Source organism: Pholis gunnellus, assembly GCF_910591455.1.
Source record: "Pholis gunnellus genome assembly, chromosome: 5".
Taxonomy (NCBI): Eukaryota; Metazoa; Chordata; class Actinopteri; order Perciformes; family Pholidae; genus Pholis; species Pholis gunnellus.
The window spans coordinates 27,160,088-27,183,727 of NC_136531.1; the positions used below are offsets into that span (position 1 = coordinate 27,160,088).

General features: G+C 41.8%; 1 protein-coding gene across 1 annotated transcript; it reads left to right on the plus strand.

Moving 5' to 3' along the window:
- Positions 1 to 1,270: 1,270 nt before the first annotated feature.
- Positions 1,271 to 13,811, plus strand: p2rx3b (purinergic receptor P2X, ligand-gated ion channel, 3b; the record flags this gene model as incomplete). Its single annotated transcript, XM_079160401.1, has 12 exons — positions 1,271 to 1,392; positions 3,183 to 3,318; positions 3,702 to 3,773; positions 4,841 to 4,907; positions 5,105 to 5,198; positions 5,432 to 5,509; positions 5,603 to 5,744; positions 9,270 to 9,406; positions 10,683 to 10,776; positions 11,548 to 11,613; positions 11,893 to 11,970; positions 13,686 to 13,811. The coding sequence occupies 12 exons, from the start codon at positions 1,271 to 1,273 to the stop codon at positions 13,809 to 13,811; spliced, it is 1,212 nt and encodes a 403-aa protein (XP_079016527.1).
- Between the last annotated feature and the right edge of the window lie 9,829 nt (positions 13,812 to 23,640).

Sequence of the window (23,640 nt, forward strand, 5' to 3'; positions counted from 1 at the left end):
AGGATGACTAGTGTTCTAGTGAGGAAGTTTAGTCGCCTCATTTAGACTCAGCAACCGCCCTTTTAAGACACGTATAAGCTACTAAATACACCAGAGAGGCATTTACTGATGTCTTTTATATCAGAGAACAAAACCTTAAAATCTCTTAAAAGTGCAGTGTTTAGGATTTGGTGGCATCTAGCAGACAGGTTGCAGTTTGCAACCAACTTAAACTGATATTTTACCACTTCCTGGTTCTCATCCAATGGTGGTCCATTATCGACTTATCATAAGTGACTGTTTAATGGAGGTATTTAGAGAGTCAAGGTGGCAATAGACTGAAGACAGCTGTGATTGAGTTAGTGTGTAATGTTATCTCCTGGATATGGTTTGTGGTGTGTAGTCAGATGTAGAGACTGATGGATGAGGCTGATAGCAGCCTTTTATACAAGATGACTGTGCTCAACCTTTAACATGAGGAATAAAATGCAGTCTGAATCATATAAATATTTCATATGATAATGATATTAGGTCCATTAGGGTCAGGGTAGGGGATCTGTGTCCTTGGGTCCCTTTTGGATTGGGTCTTCTCTTTATTTGAAAAATAACTTTCGAAGACCTCTCGTTGCCAGCCTAACCATATCACAAATAAATCTCCTTTTCATACCTCTGAAAGCAGATTTGAGACTGATCACACAGCTTATGTCCTTCCTTTAATCTAGAAACTCAGACCATGAACATCCACGGTGCGCTGAGGAGAAGGAGGGAGGGGGACTTTGAGGAGTGGTTTAGCTAATCGGGTGGGGGGGCAGATAGTCAGAGATAAACAAGAGAGAGAGAGGAGGCAGAAAGAGACGGGCAGAGTGGGTGAAGAGAGAGACAGAGAAAAGAGAGAGAGAAAGCCGTTTACTTGTTGACCAGTTAGTCAACATCATACATGAAGTCACATGAAGAGAGCATTACCTGAAGACCGGTTGAAGAAGAAGAGATACAGCTTTTGGATATCTGGATACAGCTCTCAGCGTTGGACTTAAAACATCCATTTCTTTTTTTTCCCAACACAAAATAAGAATGAAGACTTCAGCCACAATTGGGGACCGAGATCTGTATTTGCTGTAGCACACACACAAACAGCTGCTTCATTTGGAGTTCAGTTTCAGCCTTTATATCCATAACCCATACGCAGTGTAATTTTTTTCATATTTCTGTAAATTGCTTTATATTCCTACCGCATACAGAAAATACACAAACACAAGCTTTCTTTGTTTTTACTCACACACATACAGCTAAGATGTGGTCTTGTATAAAAGACTTCTTCACCTATGAAACCACAAAGTCAGTGGTAGTGAAGAGCTGGACCATCGGCATCATCAACCGTGTCGTCCAACTCCTCATCATCACTTACTTCATCGGGTGAGTATTTCCCTTCATTCTGGTGTATTTTAGGTTTATGCACAATTTAATGTGGCCTGGTTGGATCACGCATATATCATTTGTGTTTGTGTAGCGTAAATGTAACTGAAGGTAGGGTTTTTTAGGTTTGATTGTATTGCAATTTCTAGTTTATCATTAAAATGATCAAATTAGGATTCATTTAACTAAAATCAAGTTCAGGTTGGCATATATACATTAAAATGCACCTGTTCTATAGATATATGTAAAGGTGTATAAAGCCTGCCACAGACAAATCTGCTCTCAATGTGCTCCCAGTTTTACATTGCAATTTTTGACAATAATTGTATCTTTGAAAGCCTTGTGTTAACAAACTAAGTGACTAGTTTCCCTTTAGGTTCTGTGAGTGGGCAGTCTGTAAAAAACAACGTGACATTTTTAACCGCAGTCTAAACTTGGCATGCAACTGTCAGGGCTTGTCCACTTTGAGATCTTCTTCCAGTAGTAACTCCTATACAGCACCGAGTTAACTATTAGCAATTAGCATATCTCATATCATCTCACTTACCAGTTGTTGAGAATCACATGGCATAGCTGAGGTCTCAAAGCTGCCACATACTGTAGTGTGTCACGGATTTATCCGCCCTTTGACAGTACTGTCTGGATGTGTGTCTGCATGCTGACACATTAACTTTAGGGACAAATGCTTCTAAAGCGTAGCAATGGCCGTTGTTCTGGTGGAGTGTAAAATAGCCGTTGCCCAGGAGATTTAGTATGACCGCACGTCGTCTTGCCATGCATCTCCTCTAACATGTTTAGCATGTAGTTGTGAAAGCTTTTTAACAACTTCCTGATGTTGGAAAGGGCGACTTGGTACTGAAATGGTGAATGGACTGTACTTGTATAGCGCTAATCTAGTCTTCTGACCACTCAAAGCTCTTTAACACTACATGTCCTCATTCATTCACACACTGATGAGAGGGGCTACCAGGCAAGGTGCCACCTGCCCATCAGGACTATCTAACATTCATACAACATTTACACACCGTAGTTCTGATTATATTGTTTGCTCTGAGGACGCGTTCCACACATGCGCAATAGATTACTATCTCTTGTAGCGTACTCCTTGTAGCGTAACCCTCCTAGGTAGTGGACAAGTAACAAGTCCACTACAGCAGAGGTCTTCAACAGGGAGGTACTGCTTGGGGGACGTGAAATGTTTGGTTGATTAGACCATTTTTCATATTTTTTTTGTATTTCAAAAAAGAAAAAATATATTTTAATAGTTCAGTATTGTATGCAGGATAACAGGTACGTATGTTTATGCATGGCAGTGGCACTAATAGGCCATCACTCATTTTTCGTTTCCACATTTATGTTTAAAATAAAAACGTCAATTTGAATAGTTTGAATGCATGATTATCATATAATTGACAGACAATGTTGATATTGGCATTGGTATCAGTTGACAAGGTATGTTTCTAAATGGCAGTAGCACGGCCCCCCTACTCACTGTACCTTCACATGTTTAAAATAAAAACATGAATATATCAACCTGTGTATTATTTGAATAGCTTAGTATTGAATGCACAATAAAGAGCTATGTTTATACATGGTACTAGGCCCAGTTTAATATAAAACACAATGTTATACAATATATATAGTTGGGGTTCCTGCTCCATCTCTCTATCAGTCTGGGAGTCCTTGGCCTGAAAAACGTTGAAGACCCCTGATCTACAGAATGTGGGTGTCCGCACAGGTCCTGTGTACACTCTGATGAGGAAAACAATGTGTGTGTGTGCGTGCTTCAGGTGGGTGTTTGTCAACGAGAAGGCCTACCAGGTGAGAGACACTGCTATTGAATCCTCAGTGATGACCAAGGTCAAAGGTTTTGGAATCTACAATGACAAGGTCATGGATGTTGCAGACTACGTCACTCCTACACAGGTATGGATGGATGGATGGATGGATGGATGGACGGACAGATTGATGGATGTACGGATGCGAGGATGGATGGACGGATGGGGGATGGAATGATGGACGGATCGGTAATGGATGGATGGGTGGGTGGATGGATGGATGGATGGATGGGGGATGAATGGACAGATGGATGGATGGATGGACGGGTGGGGGATGGATGGATGGATGGATGATTGATGGGGGATGGGGGGATGGATAGACGGACGGATGGGGATGGAATGATGGGGCGGATCGGTAATCGGTGGATGGGTGGACTGATGGATGAAGGGGGATGGATTGATGGATGGATGGACAGGTGATTGACAGTAGTATACATTCATGGTTATGTGCTATATAATTGTTTTTCACAGGGAGCGTCAGTCTTCTGCATCATCACCAAAATGATAACTACAGAGAACCAAGTCCAAGGATACTGTCCTGAGGTCAGTTACTGTCACTACTGTTACTGCAATACTAATACCATTATTAGTATTGCACAATTATTAATACCTCTACCACCATTACAACTAGTGTACATCAGCATTATTAAGGCGCATTCCGGAATAAATAAGGAAGCTAATTCTCATCTTAGTTTTGCATGTTTCGATGGACATACACATTCATGCCACCTCTTAATTTTGCATTGCGTTCTGTTTAACTGAAATCACTGTTGCTAATGGTGCTACCACTGCCATTACTGTTAACATACTGATTTAATCACAAATACATTATTCACTTGTAATAATTCATATCATATTTATTTCAAAAACATGTAATATGGACACATTACTCACCGATAGTAAACTACTATGTTACTGGATATGATATCACCAGTACCATAATCTAAAGTCAACAAAAAAGAACCATTCAGAGCTAAACTGGATGACTGGAAAAGGATGGTACTGTAGACAACATCAGGACCTTGGTGTCACCAAGAAAGCTCCTTCCTTCACCAGTGAATTGTAGTTTGGCGTGTATTTGCAGTGTACTGCTCACCCAGTCCCAACAGACCCATCTCTAGTAGTCTGTTAGAAGCACATTAAGGCACATGAGAGAGCAATACTGTACTGAGATCCCACAATATCATATAAGGACCTCTCCTCTCTTGCTGAGCAACATTGGCATTTAATGTGAGATGTTTTCTGGATGTAGTTCTGTCTACTCAGCAGCTAAATGCTCCACTATGTTCACCAGCTAGTCTCTACCTGTGTTGGGCAGGTAGTGAAGAGAGTCGGTTTAGTAGAGCTCGCTGAAGACAGCTGCTTGCTGCTGGAAATGACGCTAATGAGGACTCTGACATTGAACCAAACCATTCAAGTTGTGGCCATAAAACCAAAGCCATGAGCTTAAAGACGCTAAAATCGAATGGGAACGGCAGCTACGAGTGATGGCTCACACATTACACACGTCATATCATCCATTGTTAGTGCAAAATAATTATTGATTCAGCTCTAATGTCTGTATGTGTGTGTGTGGGGGTGTGTGTGTGTGTGTGTTTTTGTATATCCAGAGTGAGAAGAAGTTTATTTGTACGCAGGACAGTACCTGCATAAAGCTGAACAAGCCGGGAAGTAATGGTACTTATTTCTATTTATTTTTCTTCTCTCATCATATTTGATAAAACTTTGGAACATAATTAACGGCAAAAATGTATCATTATTATTATCATTATTATTACACATATGCATATGTGTTGAATTCCTACGTTAGAACTGTTTTTTATTCTTTTTTTTGGTTTTGCAGTTAGCATGAAAGCTTTTCTTTTTCTGTTCAGGAATTCTGACAGGGAAATGTGTTCCGGTCAACGCCACCATCAAGATGTGTCAGATAAAAGGATGGTGTCCTGCCGAGATCGACACCATCACGCCGTAAGACGAAACCGTGCATGTGATAGAGAGCCATTGTTCAGATGGCTCAGTACAGTGGAGTTGGACAGAAATGTGTCCATTGGTAGAAACCGAGTCTTAGCACGATGATAATCAAAGAGATTGTTTGCCGGCTTTGTGAGTCTGGTGAAGATAACATATTCAAACACAATGCTGTTTGCACGTCTATCTGTCTTTTCTCTTCTTCTACGCTCCTCCCTTCCCCTCTCTTTCAGTCCGCCAATGATGGAGGTGGAGAATTTCACCATTTTCATTAAGAACAGCATCCGCTTTCCAACCTTCAACTACACTAAGTATGACAACTATGATTTTAAATATGATGATGGTAATGATGACGGCACTGAAGTCTGACATGTTGATTTGATGATATGTCTGTATGTGTGCAGAGGGAACTTCCTGACTACCATCACTAATGATTACATACAAAAATGTAACTTTAACATGGTCAACAACACCTACTGCCCCATCTTCAGAGTGGGAGACGTGGTCCGCTACGCACAGCAGAACTTCACCAAACTGGCCGACAAGGTAGAGTCAGGAGTCCGAGTCATGTCTTTGAAAGAGAAGTCAAGGCAGATGGTTTTTTGGTCACTGCAATGACACAGCATTTCCTCTTCAAAGTTGTGTCAACAGTGTTTTTTGTTATTGTTATTGTTCTGTGATTTTTGGGACATTAAAGAGTCAAATCTGAGACTTTGCGTGTGAAGTCAAGTTTGGTCTCTCGTAACTCAAGTCTAAAGACACTTTTCAAGTTGTAAACGAGTAAGTTAATAAACCAGACAACACAGTGAGCCACTGGTCAGTAACCCCTGGGCCCTGTTCCTCGTATGTGGCTAACTGAGTTAGCCGGATAATTTTCAGGATAAGATTACATAAATCAGGCTTTTCGGTTCCTCGAAGCAAGTTTGGCAAAATCACCATAGCAACACATCCATAAACTTGAACCTGCTCCAGCGCAGGCTAACTTAAGTTAGCTGGATAAGCTGCCACTCCCCTGGAAAAAACATGTCAGCTCCCTTCCTCAGAGATCCCATTGATGAAGGAGGATATTAGTTAGATTAGCGTTTTATAGGGAGAGAGTTCTTCGAGATCGCCAAGATCCGTTATCACATCATGATGACTTCCTGTACGAGCGCTATCGATTCTGCCGACAAGGAATCATTTATTTAAAGACCTTCTCGAGCCGTACATTGAACACCACACGCTGCAGCCGAGCATTGACTGTCTCACAGACTGGATGCAGCCTCGTGTTCTTTTGCGAGTGGTACATTTTTGTACAGTGTCGGCGATGCGGAGAACATCGGGAAAGCCGCTGCATGCCGTGCTGTTCATAAAGTTTATTTGGCGCTTAAGAAACTTATGGATGTGTTCATTACATCACCATGGCACATATTGTATTGACTCACCATTCTGAATAATGTTTTTGTGCTTAGTGTTTACTTGCTCCCGTGTCCTCTTGATGGCTGGGTTGCAACTACATGGGGCTTAAAAGCACTCATAATTATATGACAGTGTTATTAGTACACCATAGCATTTCATTATTGTAGAAGACAGTGGTGGGCCGTGGATTTTATACCTGGGCCTTCAGTGCTATATATAACCTCATTATGACGTCACAGCTACGGGTTATTATTTGTTTCGTGTATAAGCCGCATATTCACATAACACTGCAACATTTGACAAATGAAATAAAATGTTACATGAAGTTCAACACCTAGCATACAAAACACGAAATGCAGAGTGCAGATACATGAATACGAGCATGACGGACTTGAGTTGTAGATCCACTCGAGTCTCTCCAAAAGTACTGACGCTCAGTTAAAATGAAACACATTCCCAGCCATAACATGTGCAATGCTTCTGCATACAAATCCTTTTCCTGGCTGGTCAGGGCTGCTAGCTGTGGGGTCGTTTCTTACTGTCCAGTTTGTTCAGAAATGTCCTTCTTGAGAAAAGCGTTCCCAGTAACTCCGCCACTAAATCCGTTTCTCCTCCTTCCACCATTTCATATTAAAAAAACAAAGCTAGGTAAAATGTCTTTCAAATATTTCCACTTGAACTCTGTCTGCTACAACCAAAGCTCTGCTGCTAGCAAGCATTATGTTTCGTGGGCACATAGTCAGGTGCCCGCCCACTGACCAATCACAGCACACTCTGCACCTTGAGGCAGAGAGGCATCTGGACTCTGAGCTGCAGTAATGCTGACGTAACTGTACGCCTGCAAACCGCTCTGGTGCGTCCATGAATCTCAAACTAAAGATCTGATTGGTTGAAGACTATGTCAATCAACAATATTGTCCCCATTCAACTTAAACTGCACATGGAAGCACTTGTGAGTCTGCAGGCTGGGGCCTCTCTTCTTACCTAGAGACACAGAGGTGAAATCTGATTGGATAAAAGCTCTACTTAAAACAAGCTGCACTGGAAGCAGAGCAACTGAGGAGCACAGTAGCTGTGCAATGAGAAGATAAGATAATGGGAAAAATATTTTTATAAATTATGATACATGTAGTGTATTTAAGAAAAATTATTAAATTATAAAATAGCTATAACTTTGTGATTCTGTTTAGGCCAGCAGAGAAGGCTTTGCAGGCCCTGACGGCCCGCCACTGGTAGATCATGATGAAGGTGGACTCATGATAAGAATAGAGAGAATCACACAATTTATTTTCACTGCTTATTATGAATAATACATACACACTGATCCGCACATACACAGATTCGCACACATATTCAAACTCCTAGTTCTATATGGTAATCTACACATACATGTACATACACATATATAGTACATGATACATAAGCGCATACAGTACATCCTCATAAGTATCTATTAATGCATATCAATTAGATACTCTTTGGGCTTATTTTTATCTACTTATTCTGAAAGAGGTGAGATCATTATTTTCGCTATAGATCTCATTGGATGATGCGTTCCATTAAGCCTACTGCCAGCAGCACATTTAATCTGATTGATTGGGGTGATGAGGCACTTACAATTAGCCTATACATTTTCCCAACAGTTACGCATTTAACTTGTCTGCGATATTTTGCCATGCTTCTCGTCTAGCCCTCACAGCAGGGGCGGTGTTGGATTTTGTCATGATTATGGTCTTGAATTCCTCATATGAGTTCATGATCATCTCCTGCTCGTCAGCGGAGTAAAAAGAGTCTCTTTCTTTGAGTTTATTTGCCATCGTACTGTTAGAAAATCATGGTTTCGGTGATTGACACTTCCCCCTTTTGAAGTAGGACGGACACACGTAATTATCCTGGTTACTGACGTCTGGTTCGAATTAACGAGATTGTTTGAGCGCGGATCAGCCTTTGAGAAACCGAGATAGCCTGATGTCAATCATCGGGTTAATTTAAGCTGCTAATAGCACATTTGATGGACTTAGTTGAACCACGTACGAGGAACGGGGCCCAGGTGTTCTGGCAGTTGACGTGCCATTAGTGAGAACAAAACAATGAATCGGAGAAAACGTTATTGTTTCAGATTTTTTAATGGCGGTTATGTTCTAAAGCACAAATAAACACACCCACACTTCCACAAAACCCAGAATGAGTAAAACTAAATGAATAAAAATGAATAAAGTAAAAGTAAAAGTTTTTTTTAAATACAAAAAAAGTAAAAGTACACTCAGAAAAAACGTTGGAACAGTAACAAGAGTTATTATAATTCGTTACTTCTACCCCTGTCACACACTGTACGATTGGATCTGCCAACTATCAACTGACCCCGACTTCAACTCCAACGGAAGTCAAGTATCATATTCAAAACCTTCTCTATAGTCATTGTGTGCAACCTGCCTTTTTAAGTCTTGCATGAAGCAAGGTGTAAACCATGGTTTTCTGTGCATTCAAAATGTCTTTTTCCTGCATATGAGACACAAAAAATGTAACTTGTGACTGACACACAGACAGAGCAACATTTCTTCCAAATATACCAGTCAGTTCAAATTAGTTGTATGTAAATGAAATTCCTAGGAGACAGGGTTAAGCACAAACACACTGATCCATGTGCCTCTCGTATTTTGAAAATTCTCTCAGGGGGGAGTGATTGGAATAAAGATCGGCTGGATATGTGATCTGGACAAGTCAGATGACCAGTGCAACCCCTCGTACTCATTCACCCGACTGGATGCCATGTCACAGAAGAACGCTGTCTCACCGGGCTACAATTTCAGGTAGGTATTGTATATTAGCAACCTTTTTTGTTATATTTCTTCAAACTCTCTTTACATCCCAACAGCAATCAATAAATCAAAAGTGCTGACAAGAAAAATAAAAAATCTATTCAATCATTTCATTCAGTCCTTGAAGACTGGGTGCTGGATCCTTAATAAGATGATGAAAAAGTAAACACTCGGACTGCACCTCTTTTACAGAGGAGCAATAGAAAGCATCCTACAAACTGGCACGGATATGCACAGCCCAGTTTTAGAGCAGGTCGTCCTTCAATCAGAGGATCGATCCATGTCGATGTGTCCTTGGGAAAGACACTTAACCCCAAATTGCTCCCATAAGCTGTGCCTACGGTTTGTGAATGTGTGTGAACGTGTCTCTGTACATGTGGCAATATTAAAAAGCCAAATTGGAGTGCTTTTTTAATGACAGGTTCCATTCAGAGAACTCGACGAGAAAACTCAACAACGATTAGACAGATAGCAGGAAATGCGTTGCAGGTATTTGTGATCTGCAGGTGATGATTTCTAATTATTTTTGTGATAGCATAACCTTTCTTCTGGCATCAACATTAGACCAAAACTTTCACTTTTGCACAAGAAAAATACCTAAAGGCAGAAATACCTAAAGGCAGATTACTCTGCGTTTAAGGAACCCTGGCCATGTCGGACAGTCTTGAGCTTTCCTCTAGTGCTAAAATAACTTTATAGACAAGATATCATCAACATGTGGCCATATGAGCAAGAATGACATTTATTGTGGACATTCATCCCACGACTCAAATATCCGAGCCATAGTTTTTACTTACTCACATTAATCAAGTAATCAATCAGACTAAATCATACACAATATATCAGAGATTGATCATTTGGGCCAGTCCAGATCTGAGCTTTATAAAAGGACATCAGACCTTTGCATCTGTAATCCAACATCAGCAAGATCGTCTAGCTTTAGCTAGTGTCTTTGACTGCGGTGGGAAACTACTGAACCATTTAGTTACAGAGGCTACTATCACCCTCAAATCCAACACCTTCATTTATGGATTCTGTTCATTTTTTGTTTCTATTTTGTATCAGGCTGTTAGAGCTTTTACCTTTGTGGTTATTTGCTCTCTTGACCTTTTGAAAAGTGCTACTATGCTTTCAAATGTGACATGTACACAATCATTTACTATATATCTATGACACCAAAGGAATGGGTCTCAGATGCACACTGATCCGTAAGCTTAAATATGATTTATCTTAATATAAGACTGGTGTGATTTGTCTGTCTGGACAGGTTTGCCAAATATTATAAGATGGAGAATGGGACGGACTACCGCACTCTGGTCAAAGCCTTTGCTATTAGGTTTGATGTTCTGGTCAATGGAAATGTGAGTATATATTAACGTGTATCAATGATTTGTTCGTCACTCGCTAGTCACGTGAGTCACTTGGTAGTGATGTGAGTCATTAGTTAAGTAAATGTCAACCGTGCTGTTTTCCTAAACCTTTCTAAATGTTTTTTTTGCCTAAACGTGATGTGAGGATTGGTAGTTTATTTTGAAAAGACATTATGCGCTTAACAAGCATATATTGACGCATGCGAAGCTGACGCTAGAGGGGTACGTAGAGTATCATGTTTTGAAGCTTTGAAGCTTTGAAGCGCTGACCAAGCTGCGATATTTGAAGCATTGGTGTGAGAATATGTTGGATATAGATATTGGGCCTTATCTTACACCTGGGGCAAAGCGGCACACAGTGCTGTCATAGGTTTAGACTGACGAAGTTGTCATTTTCACGCCCACATTGTGTAAGTAGTGCTTGTGTCCATCTGTGCGTTCATGGGCGTGTTGGTATCAAAATGAGGTGTGGTCAGGCACACTGTTTGCGTATTGTTATCTTGAGGCAGCAGAAAGTGAAAGTGCTTCATTTGAAAACAAAAAACTGGTCTAATGTCAATGTTGAAGTATTTCCAGCTATGAACAGGGCACACCATTCTTTTAATTGAAGAGTCTCGACATTGGCCATTACATTACTCATAAGGTAAACTTAGGGGAGTTGGGAGATGAACAGAAGTTATTTATTGTACTACTACATGGATAACGTGCTAGTCCTACCCAAGGGACTGAAGCCTGCTGAGATAAACTAAAATCACTCTGCAGGCAGGGAAGTTCAACATGATCCCTACACTCATCAACATGGTGGCAGCCTTCACGTCAGTGGGAGTGGTGAGTTTTACTTATACTTGACACAACCAGTGTGAAAAATACTCTTTAATTTCATAATTTTGTGTTTTTTCTCAGAACTGATATGGAGCCAAACATTCTCCTTTTACCTCTGTTTTTGATCATTATCTCATGACAAGTTGACCTTTGCTGCATAAACATCGGAAATTTGGGGCTACTGTTGGGTTGAATCTTTACATTTTCATCTCTACTCTTGCTTTGTTGCATGCTTTATGAACTAAGGTGATTATTATTAATATTAATATTATTATAATCATTTAGGGCACCGTGTTGTGTGACATCATACTGCTGAACTTCCTGAAAGGAGCGGAGCAGTACAAGGCCAAGAAATTTGAAGAGGTAAAATACCCGCTCATGCTTATTAGTGTTGGTTATCACAAATATGTGAAGCATATTTAAAGCTGCATTAATTGATTTTGCTGAAAACTCAACAGTAGCATAAGCATCCTTTAAAGTTGTTCCGTAAGTCCAATATTCACTTTGGGCTCCACTATGAGCACCAGCTAGTCTCCAACTGTATCCGTCTACTGTTTGGTGCTGAGCAGGAAGTGTACAGAAGGCTTTTAGAGCTTTTTCACAGTAAACCCCTGCCTGCTGGGCGGTTTGATGAGAGCAGAGTTGCCGGTCAGAAAAACAAAACTGAGCCAAAAGAGGCTAAAAGGCTCCTGATAGAGCTGAGAGGGGAAGCAGAGTCGGGTGATAATTCTCTGCAGCTTTGTTAATAAAAGCAACACTTCATGTTCACTAAATGTGACATTCAATCATTTATGTGATTAATGCACTTATAACATCCAATATGGCACCAGTTTATTTACTGAATAAGCAGCATAGGTATAAGTTTCTGAATAAGGTGAAGGGTGGTAAAATTTAAAATTGAATGTATGTAGCCAGTATTAAGTTAAGACCACCTAAACCCTTTTGGGTAAATAGAACATAAGTGCCCTTACACTGATGTATAGTTAAAAAGTTGAGCGTGGAAGGCTGGACACTTCTCACCCTCAATAGTGAATGAAGGGAGGGACCACCACACCTGCGAAAATGGAAGAGATGGCAGCATATTTTTTCACCTTGTGTGAAAAAGACGGCACACACAAGCAAGTAAAAGAAAATCACATTTATTCATATTCAGTTTTAATACATTCGTCAAGTGAGCAAACAAGACCTAACAAAGCCTTTACCTTGGAGAGAGTGTGAAGGGTGGTTATTACATCCAATCACAGTAGGCCTAATGATGTTAACAAATAAGTCAGACAGGCACACACAGAGGCAATTTAGTGATATCCCTGCAGTTATGGTTGACTTGATGGTTGGTCTTGAAAATAAAATCCTCAGTCCTCATTGTCTGAGACCGAGACGAGGCCTTTAAAACAACCTTGTTCAGATGGCCAGCTCCAATCCCTTTTTTGGCATATCTAGGTTGTATCCAGATTGATTTTAGAAAGTCTGAACCTAAAAAAACCCACATAAAATGTGATGTTTGGAGTTCGTTTGAAATGCGATTCCAATAGGATTTCTAAAGATGCGTCCAACTCCGGCGATTTCAAAGTGTGGAAGTGCTGAGCAGAATCCATGTTACTACAAGCAACAAAACAGTCCATGGACAGACGCTGGAATAAAATGTCTGCTGGCACTTTCACTTTCACTCCGCTTTGTCTGTCTGTTGCTTTCTCTCGCAATTTACAATGTACTTCAGCAATTTGACAATGCATTGTTTAGATGGTGAGTGCTTCCTCATTGGAAAGCCTTGTCACCAGTGCAGCTACATAGTTATATTCATATAGGTTTTTGATGTGTGGACACGTTAATCTGATTGGATCACTTGCAAATAACAATGTGAACAGTCTGTCTTCTTTTTGGAGAAACATGTCGGATTTGCCTGCATTCTTAACATAGCCAAAGTGGTGTCGAGACCAAGGCCGATCTCGAGTACTACAACACGGGTATGCAAACAGCCAAGATATGAAAATCCCCAAAACTGGAGGATTTGACAGATGACAATATGTGTGAATATATACTAAAGAGCAACATGTCTCCCTCTCTCTCATATACTGTAGGTGTCGGACAGCCCGCTGGATTCCCAAAGCAATGGGTTTTACCGCTCCCAGCTGTCACTCAGACATAGCGAGACCATCATGCGGTCCAGTGACTCGGGGGCATTTTCTATTGAACATTACAGCTAAATGGACAGGAGCAGGGAGCAGTGGACTGAGGAAGATAGATTTAGGTTGGGTTTCTCCCAAAACGTTAAGTTTCATCAATTTTTACACATTCAATAAAACTAAAATTGTTTGTTTGTCAATGTCAAAACACATGTGAAGAAACTTTAATTGTTGCTAAGTTATTATTAAATGTTTAAAATCACTCAAAATACAAAAGCAAAAGTGTCTTGCATGGTGACACTTTTGGCATGTGATGGATTTTCTGAGCAGGAAAAAAATCACTTTGTGTTTAAAGGAGCATGATATAACATTCAGAGCATTAACATATCATCAAACAACAGTCATCTACGATATACAGGAGGAATGTCTACCTGAACAGAGAATGAAGTCTCTCTCCCTCTGTGTGTGTTGGTATCAGAGCTTCTCCTTGCTTGGTTGACATAGGGAGGCCGGTACCACGCATACCTTTTAGTGCATGTTAGTGCATGTAAGCGTGCCCCACTGGTTAGCTCACGGCCGCTGCTCTGCACTGCTCTGCACTGCTCTCATACGGCCGTTACAGCTGATAACGCCGTCCCAACCAACAGCGTCGACGTGGAAGCTTAGCATCCACCCTCCGGTTCGCCCTCAGGTAAACACCGTTAGCTCTGCAGCACTGTTGCCGTACTTTGTACTGTTATCGCTGTTAGCATCGTTAGCTACGAGCCATTGACTCAGGCGTCACATTTTGAGGGCCGTTGAGAGGCAATCGAAATGCTCCTAATGTTGTATCTTGCACCTTTAAAAAAGGAATTTAACCTGAGAAAGATTTGAGGTTTGAGCTCTCTTTGCTTGTTTTGTAACTTGCATTGAAACTACTGTAATGCACCACAGCTATGCTATGAAGGGCTTTGTGAGACTAAAACAAAAATAAACAAGACAGGTGGCATGAATTAATTCACTCGCTTGGCCTTCTTTATTAACTCTCTTGTGGTTCCTTTTCTGATAGATTTACTCTGGGTAATGGAGCTGCATTGTGGTTTGGTTTGATAAAGCAGCCATTTTGTCTTGGATGATAAGAAGCTGGATATAGCCACAACAGTGATGGAGAGCATGCTATTCGTAATATGTACTTGTGTGTGTGTGTGGATCTATATCAGTACATGTCTCTGCACAAACCATTGCACAAAAAAACGTGTGTACGCGCCTCATTTCACATATCTCCACACAGCACTATGTGAGGGCTGAACACAGGTCTGGCAGCACCCACTATCAATCAGTTAGGAGGGGAATAAAACACTCTTGACTTGTTTGTATTTCTTTAAACCAATCCCAATCGTCTTGGGCAGTGCTACGCACAGGATGCAGGCCCTTGCAAAATAGATAGCAGATAGCAGTAGGGGAGGAGAATCCTGCATGAGATACACTGTCAATGGCAGGCTTATACCCACAGTCTACATCTGATTCTCTGCCTTAACCTGATTGGCCAGGTTTGGGCCGGGTCAGGGTGCAGTTTCTAAAATTTCTCTCACTTTTGAATTGGATCGGGGCTCTAGCGCTCGTGCCCAAATAGTCCTGTGTGGAGGTATTCAGCCAAAATAAATAAAATCACCAGAAGTCAGGCTTGCTGCCAATGTATCTATGTGGTCAACTGCGGTACTGCAACATAATCATTTTCCGCACCGACCTCTCCATCTCATGCTCCGCCTGGTTCTGAGGTTCGACAATCGGTCGTAGTCTCCTTCCTGGCACCCTGGAACAAACTTTCCCAGGGCAGGCTGAGCAGTGTGATACCCCGATAATTGGAGAACACTCTGGTCCCCCTTTTTGAAAGTGGGAACCAACACCTGGTCTGACACTCCCTAAACTAACATATGTTAGCATTTAGTTCGAAGCCCCACTGTGCCTAGGGAACAGCACCACTAGTATGGCTGTAGCCTCTCAGCCTTGTTAAACCAGGAAGGTTTGAACTTTCCCAGAATCTATAAGCTTCATCGGCTGCAGTTCTGTAACTTTCAAAATAGGTTCTGCCTATATGTCTCTCGCGCACGGCAGGCATTCAAAGAAATTGCTGTGAATTACGTGTAACATGTAATTCTGACCCGCGGTTGTCAAGTCCTTTGGTCACAACACAATTCCATGGTCGGAAAAAAGTTGTAGAAGAATTGGAGTCATTGAGGAGAAGAATTGAGGCATTTGTCCGGAGTCTCATTTATTGCTAGAACGGTGGCCAGAACGGCCGCTGACAAACCTACGCCACTTCCATGTTCTGGATTTGAACAGACCAATCACAACCGTTCATCTACATGCATGGGGTCGAACTGGGGTGCCAGGTGGGGATAGCGCTGTTATTGGTCGACATTTGTCTGGGACACGGCTCTGGGGAGCCAGAGATTCTTTGAACAGCAGCAACAGTTGTGAGCAATCTGTGTGTCTGTTACCACGTTAGCAGAGCAGCTGTAGTATCAACAGTTCTGTGCATGTGTTTCTGCTACGACAGTGTTTAAAAGCACACGACTTCCGCATGTCACCTCCCCAATATGATTGAAGACTTGGATTGGTTCTGCAGCGTTTTTTAAACTCTGTGATTGTTTCCACACAGTTCAAGCAACAAACCAGGGAGACTGTTTTCAGTCTCTAGTTGAGCAAAACGTTTAGAGACTGACCTGTGTCTAGAAATATCTTAACAACTATTGGATGGATTGACATGGACATTTGGTACAGACTTTCATGTTCCCCAGAGGATGGTTGTTGCCTCCCCTAATCTTTTATCTAGCAGCAACGTCAGGTCAAAATTGGTCCAATAGATAGATAGATACACTTTATTTCAGACTCAGGGTCCAGATAGACAAATACACAAAATGACATACACAAACAATAAAAGTACATCGGCCCAGCAATGTCTTACAAAGAGACAGCTGTACCAATGTCGCCACAGCTGGGACTGGTAGCGTGTGGTACTAAACCTTATGCTTGTTAAAACCAATATGATCTAATTTTCAGAGTCATTAAGTCAACAAATGAATTTATACATGAGATTTCTTAAAACAGTTTGGAAAGTATTGACTCGTGCAGCCACAAACATTTCACTAGCACTACTCCATCTTGGTCTCTTTAGCAGTATTCTCATGGCATCATTATAAGCTACTTGAAGTCTCTGTAAGCTTTTTTATTTTGTAGTTTGACCACAAGTGTGCAGTGTAGAGTGGTGTACAATATGCTCTGAACGGAGACATCTTCACTCCATCTGTACACAGACCAAACTTGCGTGAAAGACTGTTTGCTTGTACATACATCCTACGACATTGCCCAGAAATGTCTTTGTCATCGGCCATGTGTTCTGTTATAAAATGACCAAGGTAGTTTACTTCATCACAGATGGCTTTCAATTGCTTGGACAGATCATCTATATATAGATTAAACAGAACTGGGGACAAAATTCCCCCTTGTCGGACACCATTGCTAACCCCAAATGGGGCTGAGACACTTTTACACCACTTTACTTGCATAGTCTGGTGCGCAAAGCAGTAAGCCAGAATTCTCACAATGTATGTGGGGACACCTCTATGGCTGAGTTTAAAAAACAACTTACTATGATTAACACGATCAAAAGCTTTGAAGGCATCAATAAAACACATAAGAACTGATGAGTTTTGACCTCTGTATTTGATGACAATTTCCTTTAAGGCATACAGTATATACACAAGTCAGTGCCATGTTTGGCTTTAAAGCCAAACTGGTTATCTGTGGAGGTGATAAACTCATATATTCTGTCCAGCAGGATTCTTTCTAGGACTTTTAACAGTACGCTGGCCAAAGCAATGGGCCTGTAATGATCTAGGCTCCATACTTTAATCTTTAATCTTTAATCTTTAATCATGAAGCCAGTAAAACAAATAGCGAGGAGAGGAGCTAACCTCGGACTAGCATATTTAAGGTGTTCAGCAGTAATGTGGTCTAAACCACTTGCTTTGCCTTCAGACAGTTTATTTATAGCTTGGTACACCTCTTATGACATAATTGCCACTGACTCATTACTCTTAAAATGGTCCACCTTATACAAATTACTTTTCATACAGTTGAATAAGGTGCTATAATGCTGTCGCCATAACTCAGAAATGTTGTCTGTTCCTGAAATTCCATCTATAGTGCATGGTAAAGATGTTTTACAGTTAAGAGCTCTCACTTCTTTCCAAAAATCAACAACGTTGTTGCTTAGCAGCTTCTTGGCCATGGAATCAGCCCTCAAGGATTGATCATTTTTGCAAATGAAGCGAATGGCATACTTATATCTAGCATTAGTGAGCTTCTTGTACTCAAGCACTGGCCCTTGTCTGGGTCTACCAGCTATAGCCCATGATGTGAAAGCTTCACAGGCCTCAGCACGATACTCAGCTACATACTCGTTCCAGCCAGGTTTGATGTTATGGGTCTTATTTTTATGCTTGTAGTAGGGCTTACTGTCTTTATAGAGCACCTACTATATCATTATACATGACGCAGAGATCTCTCTTATGCACCACATCCTTACAATTAACGTCAGTACACACAGCTGCATCTCTAGGTAGATGAATATTACTGAAGGATTGGTCTGTACGAGCAGAATAGACTAAGACGTCCTCTTCAGTGAGAGTTGACCAGTCAAGTTTTTCTGTGTTGACACTATTTCCATTTCTAGATAGTGCTGGTAGATGTTCAACATTTCTCGACATAGCAAAAGGTATATGATCAGTTGTTGCTGCTCCATAAAGAATGCCCATACATCCCAATGAAGCATGTGCATCAGCTGTACTAATACAATGGTCCAGCCATGATGTTGTGTGCCAGGCCTCACTAATGTACAGTATGTATAGCTATCTGTAGCTAAAAGCACTTCGGTTGACAATATAAAGTGATTGTCTTTACAAAACTGAGCCATGTGATTGGCAAATACTGAGCTTGTGTCTGAGATATCTGCATTCATATCCCAAATGACATATATACTAGAAGAAGTATTATCTTGAATGAAGGAATTGATGAAGGCAAGTCTATTTAGATATTCATCCTCATTGTGATTGCACTCATAGGGTGTATAAACATGTAGGATAATGAATTCCTTATCATCATGAGTAAACTGTATTGCAATACACCAGTCAACACCAAGCCTGACCACATTTATCAATGAGTCAAGCTTCTCATTCCAGAGAATAGCCACACCCCCTGGTATCCTTCCTCTGACTGTTCCCATGCCAAGGTCAGTTATAGATTCCCCAGCACCATGAAAGTTATCATTGAGAGAGTTCAGTTTGTCCAAGTCTTGCTTTGGTAAGAATGTCTCTTGTAAACATAGTATGTCAGAATTCTCCAAAAGGTTGTCAACATCCATGCTGCAAGCTTTATCCCTTACGCTCTGGTCCACACGCAGGCCACGAAAGTTGTAACATTTAGCAAGGCAAGTGAGTGCCCATAGCACCAGCAGGCACACTTATTCCCCCCACAGCAAGTGCAGGGTTAGACCCGATAACTCCGGACAAATACCCCTTCTGGCCAGAGCTCCGGAATGTACATTTCATCAAACTCATTGCATTCAGCAGATACTTTGAATGAGCTGAATCTTCTGTGGACAGTGTCGATCTTTTGACAGTTGACCTCACGGCCAAGTTTTTCCTTAAGATACACAGATAACGTTTCAGCATCTAGATCTGGTGAGAACCTGGTAGCAAAGACACTCACCAGCCTGGTCTTGACCGTTTTGATGCTGCCCACAGCTCCGGTCCCAACAACAGCCTTAACGTTGCCGGGTCTCTTTTTCCGTCCGGGGGCGACAGTACGCAATCCTGACTGAGCAGCAGCGTTCTCTGGAACATGCGCTAGCCGTCTGCCTTTTTTCACGACATGACTCCATTTTGGGTAGCGTGACAAAGATATTACACAATCGGAACTTCTCGTCGTCGCGTCACAGCCGCAGCCCTCTCTTCGTCCAGATCGCAGGGCCCCGCCCCAGCCCCGCCCCAGCCCCTTCTCCGGCATCAAAGTCTGAGGCCTCCGCCAGGGCAGCCCCATGCCCCGCATCGCCAGAGCGAGTGGTCCCAGCCCCCGCGCACACAGTGCCGACGCACCTACGCCACCGCCCGGAGTCAGGTCAGTGGGACGCTCCAGTGCACACAGTCGACGATCAATTTCCATAGTGATGGCACGGAAATCTTCGCTTACATCAGCCTGTAGCTGCATTGACTGCTTCATTGAGCAGACCTCAGTGTACAGCTGCTCCATTTTCGTGTAGGGCCGAGATCCTCCTTGTGGCACTGGCACCCCAGTGGCAAGTCTGTGGCAGGTGTCGGCAGGTGTCGGAACTGTGTCAGGTGCCACAACTATGGCAGGCGAGCGGCATGTTCGGCACCCGAGCCGAGTTGTCACAGGAGTGCCGCCAGCAGTCAGTGGGGTGTCGGAGGGTTAGGGTTTTTATTTTGACATATTTTTACTTCCGGACTACCTGTCTTACTTTGCGTCGCTCTTCAAAAGAAAAACAAATAAACCATAAAATAGACTATCAAAACATACACGGACCAGGGGGGCACACTCCTCTGACTGCTGGCGGCACCCTCTGGTACCCTCCGACTGCTGGCGGCACCCTCCGGCACCCCTCTGACTGCTGGCGGCACTCCTGTGACAACTATTGGCACTGGCAGCTTGTGGCTACTACTGACACCTACATATAAGCAGAGGAAGAGTGAAGATATTTTCAGACTTGTATTTTTGGATTGGAGATTTTATGGGTTTTAATTTTAAAACGTTTTTATATATATACTTTTAAATGATAATAAAACGGATGATTTATTTTCATTATTTTAGCCGATTGTTGTAAATGACTATAAAAGTAATAATTTGGAAAGAGTGTATTATGTTCCCTTTTGTTGCAAAATCATACTTAAATAAAATGAATGAGAAACAAAGAAGTACAACGTGGTTACTCTCAGGATGTATACAGAGAACGGGTGGCTCCGGTGACTACTAAAATCATAAAACTGATTTATGGCAGCTGACTTCTCGTAACAACAATGGGTGTTCTCAGGAAATGTGGCTCCGCCCACTCCGCCCGCTCAGCTCGGCAACTGCCGAACTAGTGCCGCTCAGGTGCCGAACAGTGCCGCTCGCCTGCCACAGTTCCGACACCTGTCACAGACCTGCCACTGGGGTGCCAGTGCCACAAGGAGGATCTCGCTGTCTCTCCCATTTTCCCAAGTAGTCTCGAAATGTCCATGTTGGAAAATGTCACTGGAGGCAATTCATCCAGGTAATGAGAGACAAATCTGGGAGTGTTCTCCCGCACTCATTAAGTACTTTAAGGCAACTCATAATGTTGTTGATGTCTTTCTGTGGCCCTTTATGGGAAACGCACCGCTGTGTAGCAAAGTTCAAACAAAACTTTTTTCGAGGACTCTATCCACTCGGATTGCAGCCAACAGGACGATCTCGTCCTGGCTTAATGTCTTAATTTTCACGGCGAGAAAGTTAAGCAACTCATCCTCCACAATAACTTTGCCGTCAACAGTCTTGTAAATCTCAGGTTTCATTCGAGACAGGTTAAAAGCAAGAGCGACCGAGCCTCGACGTGCAACGTCCGCGATCTTGAGACATCCAATACTTGCAAAACTATTGACATTCCCATCAGTCACTGCTATACCTTATACTTTGCTGCTTTTTTAGCAGCCAAACAGTAGCGTTGTGTTTGTCATTGTTTACAAAAAAAACAACACATCAAGTTTTTGTGTAAGTATGAAAGAAAAGTTACACCAATAAGATGGTCCAATAAACGTACACCTCTGGGGGATAACTGGAAGCAGGTTTCACTTTATTTTTGATGTTTTTTTCATCCCAGTTCATGGAAACGAGCCAAATTGCCTTAAAAAAGATAATAATACAAATACGTAAAGAGCAAGAAAATATATGTAATGATGTAATGAAGAGGAGGGGATACATATATGGAAGAATGTGGATGTGTGGATGACACAGGAAAACATGGAAAAGAGATTAAGCAGATGCTGTGGCGTCAATCTTGACACTGAAAGTGAATGTCCAAACAGTAATGTATCTTTGGGTGATGGTCCCACTTTTTGCAGAATGATAATGTTACAGACAGAAACAGTTTACTGTGATGGCATGAACATGAAAGTGAAGTAATAGTAGTAGTATTTTGGCGTTAAACACATGTACTTGATTATGCCTATTGTTCTACTGTATGTGCCGCTTGCTCCCATCACCTGTGCGCAACCCTCCTCCTGTTTACCTGTAAACTTCAAACACCTGACAAACAGGGACTAACCAGTGTGATAGACTAGGTACATACTGCCATCTAGTGGTCAAAATGTTCTAGTCTGTAACTATACACATTCATCAGAAAGAAATATAAATAAACATGCCAAACGGGCCCTACACCTGGCTATCAGGGTAATATATAGGATGGGTTAAGTGCAGAGGCTTAATTTCACTGTGTGCGCAATGCTGAGTACATGTGTACATGTGACAGTAAACGTTGATTTGATCTGATATTAGGCTGAGGAGATTGGAGCTGGGCTCCTCCTGCTGCTTTCCACCAGGCTCCTGCTGGACTTCTTATCCAGTCTAATGATCTAGGGCCACATTCCTTTCAAGGCTGAGCATAGATCCACACTGGTGAGACTACACTGTTCACATATTGGATACAATTCACAGATAGTATTAACATAATTGATACTTGATACAAAGGGTTTAAGTGCAGTACATCTGTCGGGGTTATTGAGAAGTGTTCGGTGTTCTTAGTCAGTGCATTAAGGGTTAAAACTGCAGACTGAAACTAAAATGTGAACATTTCAGATTCAGATTACACCATCCATGTGAAAGAAAGGCCCTTTAAAGATGGCTGTCAGGCCACCACTTCCATGTAGACTGAGGTGTAGTTCTTTGGTATAAAGACCATTTGCAGTCACTGAAGGTACCCACATTCAGCTGTTTCCTCTTGAACTGTTTGACCTCTTTATACTCTTTCTATGTATATGTACAGGTGAGTATTGTATTGCCGTAAGATAGACTTGACCTATCCTTTAACACATTTAGGTCTTTCTGCTTCACATGGAAGCACACATGAAAAACTTCTTTGTGATGACCCATTTCCCTATGGGAAATGGGTCATCACAAAATCAGCCATTGTTTTTTTAATGCCATGATTGCCCCTTTAGTTTAAGAGCTTTACGGACTTGCCAACTGCCAAGGGGCTTCAACACACACACACACACACACACACACACACACACACACACACACACACACACACACACACACACACACACACACACACACACATATTTCCCCGTGGCAGGATTTGTTATTATTTTTCAGATTTTGTGTTTGTGTGTGTGTGTGTATCTGTGTGTGTGTACAACAATCTTTGTGAGGACCAATTTGAGATTTAGACTGTAGTCCTCACCTGGGGAAAGACCTACAAAAGCCTATTTGAGAGTTCAGACTTGGTTTTAGGGTTCAGGTTGTAGGTTTAGGTTAGGTTGGGGTCAGGCATTTAGTTGTGATGGTTAAGGTATAAAGGGCTAGAAAATGCATTATGTCAATGAGTGTCCTAACAAAGATAGAAGTACAAGCTCAAATGTGTGTGTGTGCTTGTGTGTTGATCAGGAGCTTGGTTGTGTGGGTTTATTCTCATAGCCCCTGCTGTCATTTTAATCTCCTATTTGTGTTGCCAATATGTGTGTGTGTGTGTGTGTGTGTGTGTGTGTGTGAGTGAGAGTGCCCACATAATTACAATAAACATCCACATGCACACACACACACACCTACACGCGCACACACAACATAAGTTACTGTGTCAGTGTGTCACATGAGACGATTAAAACCTCATGTC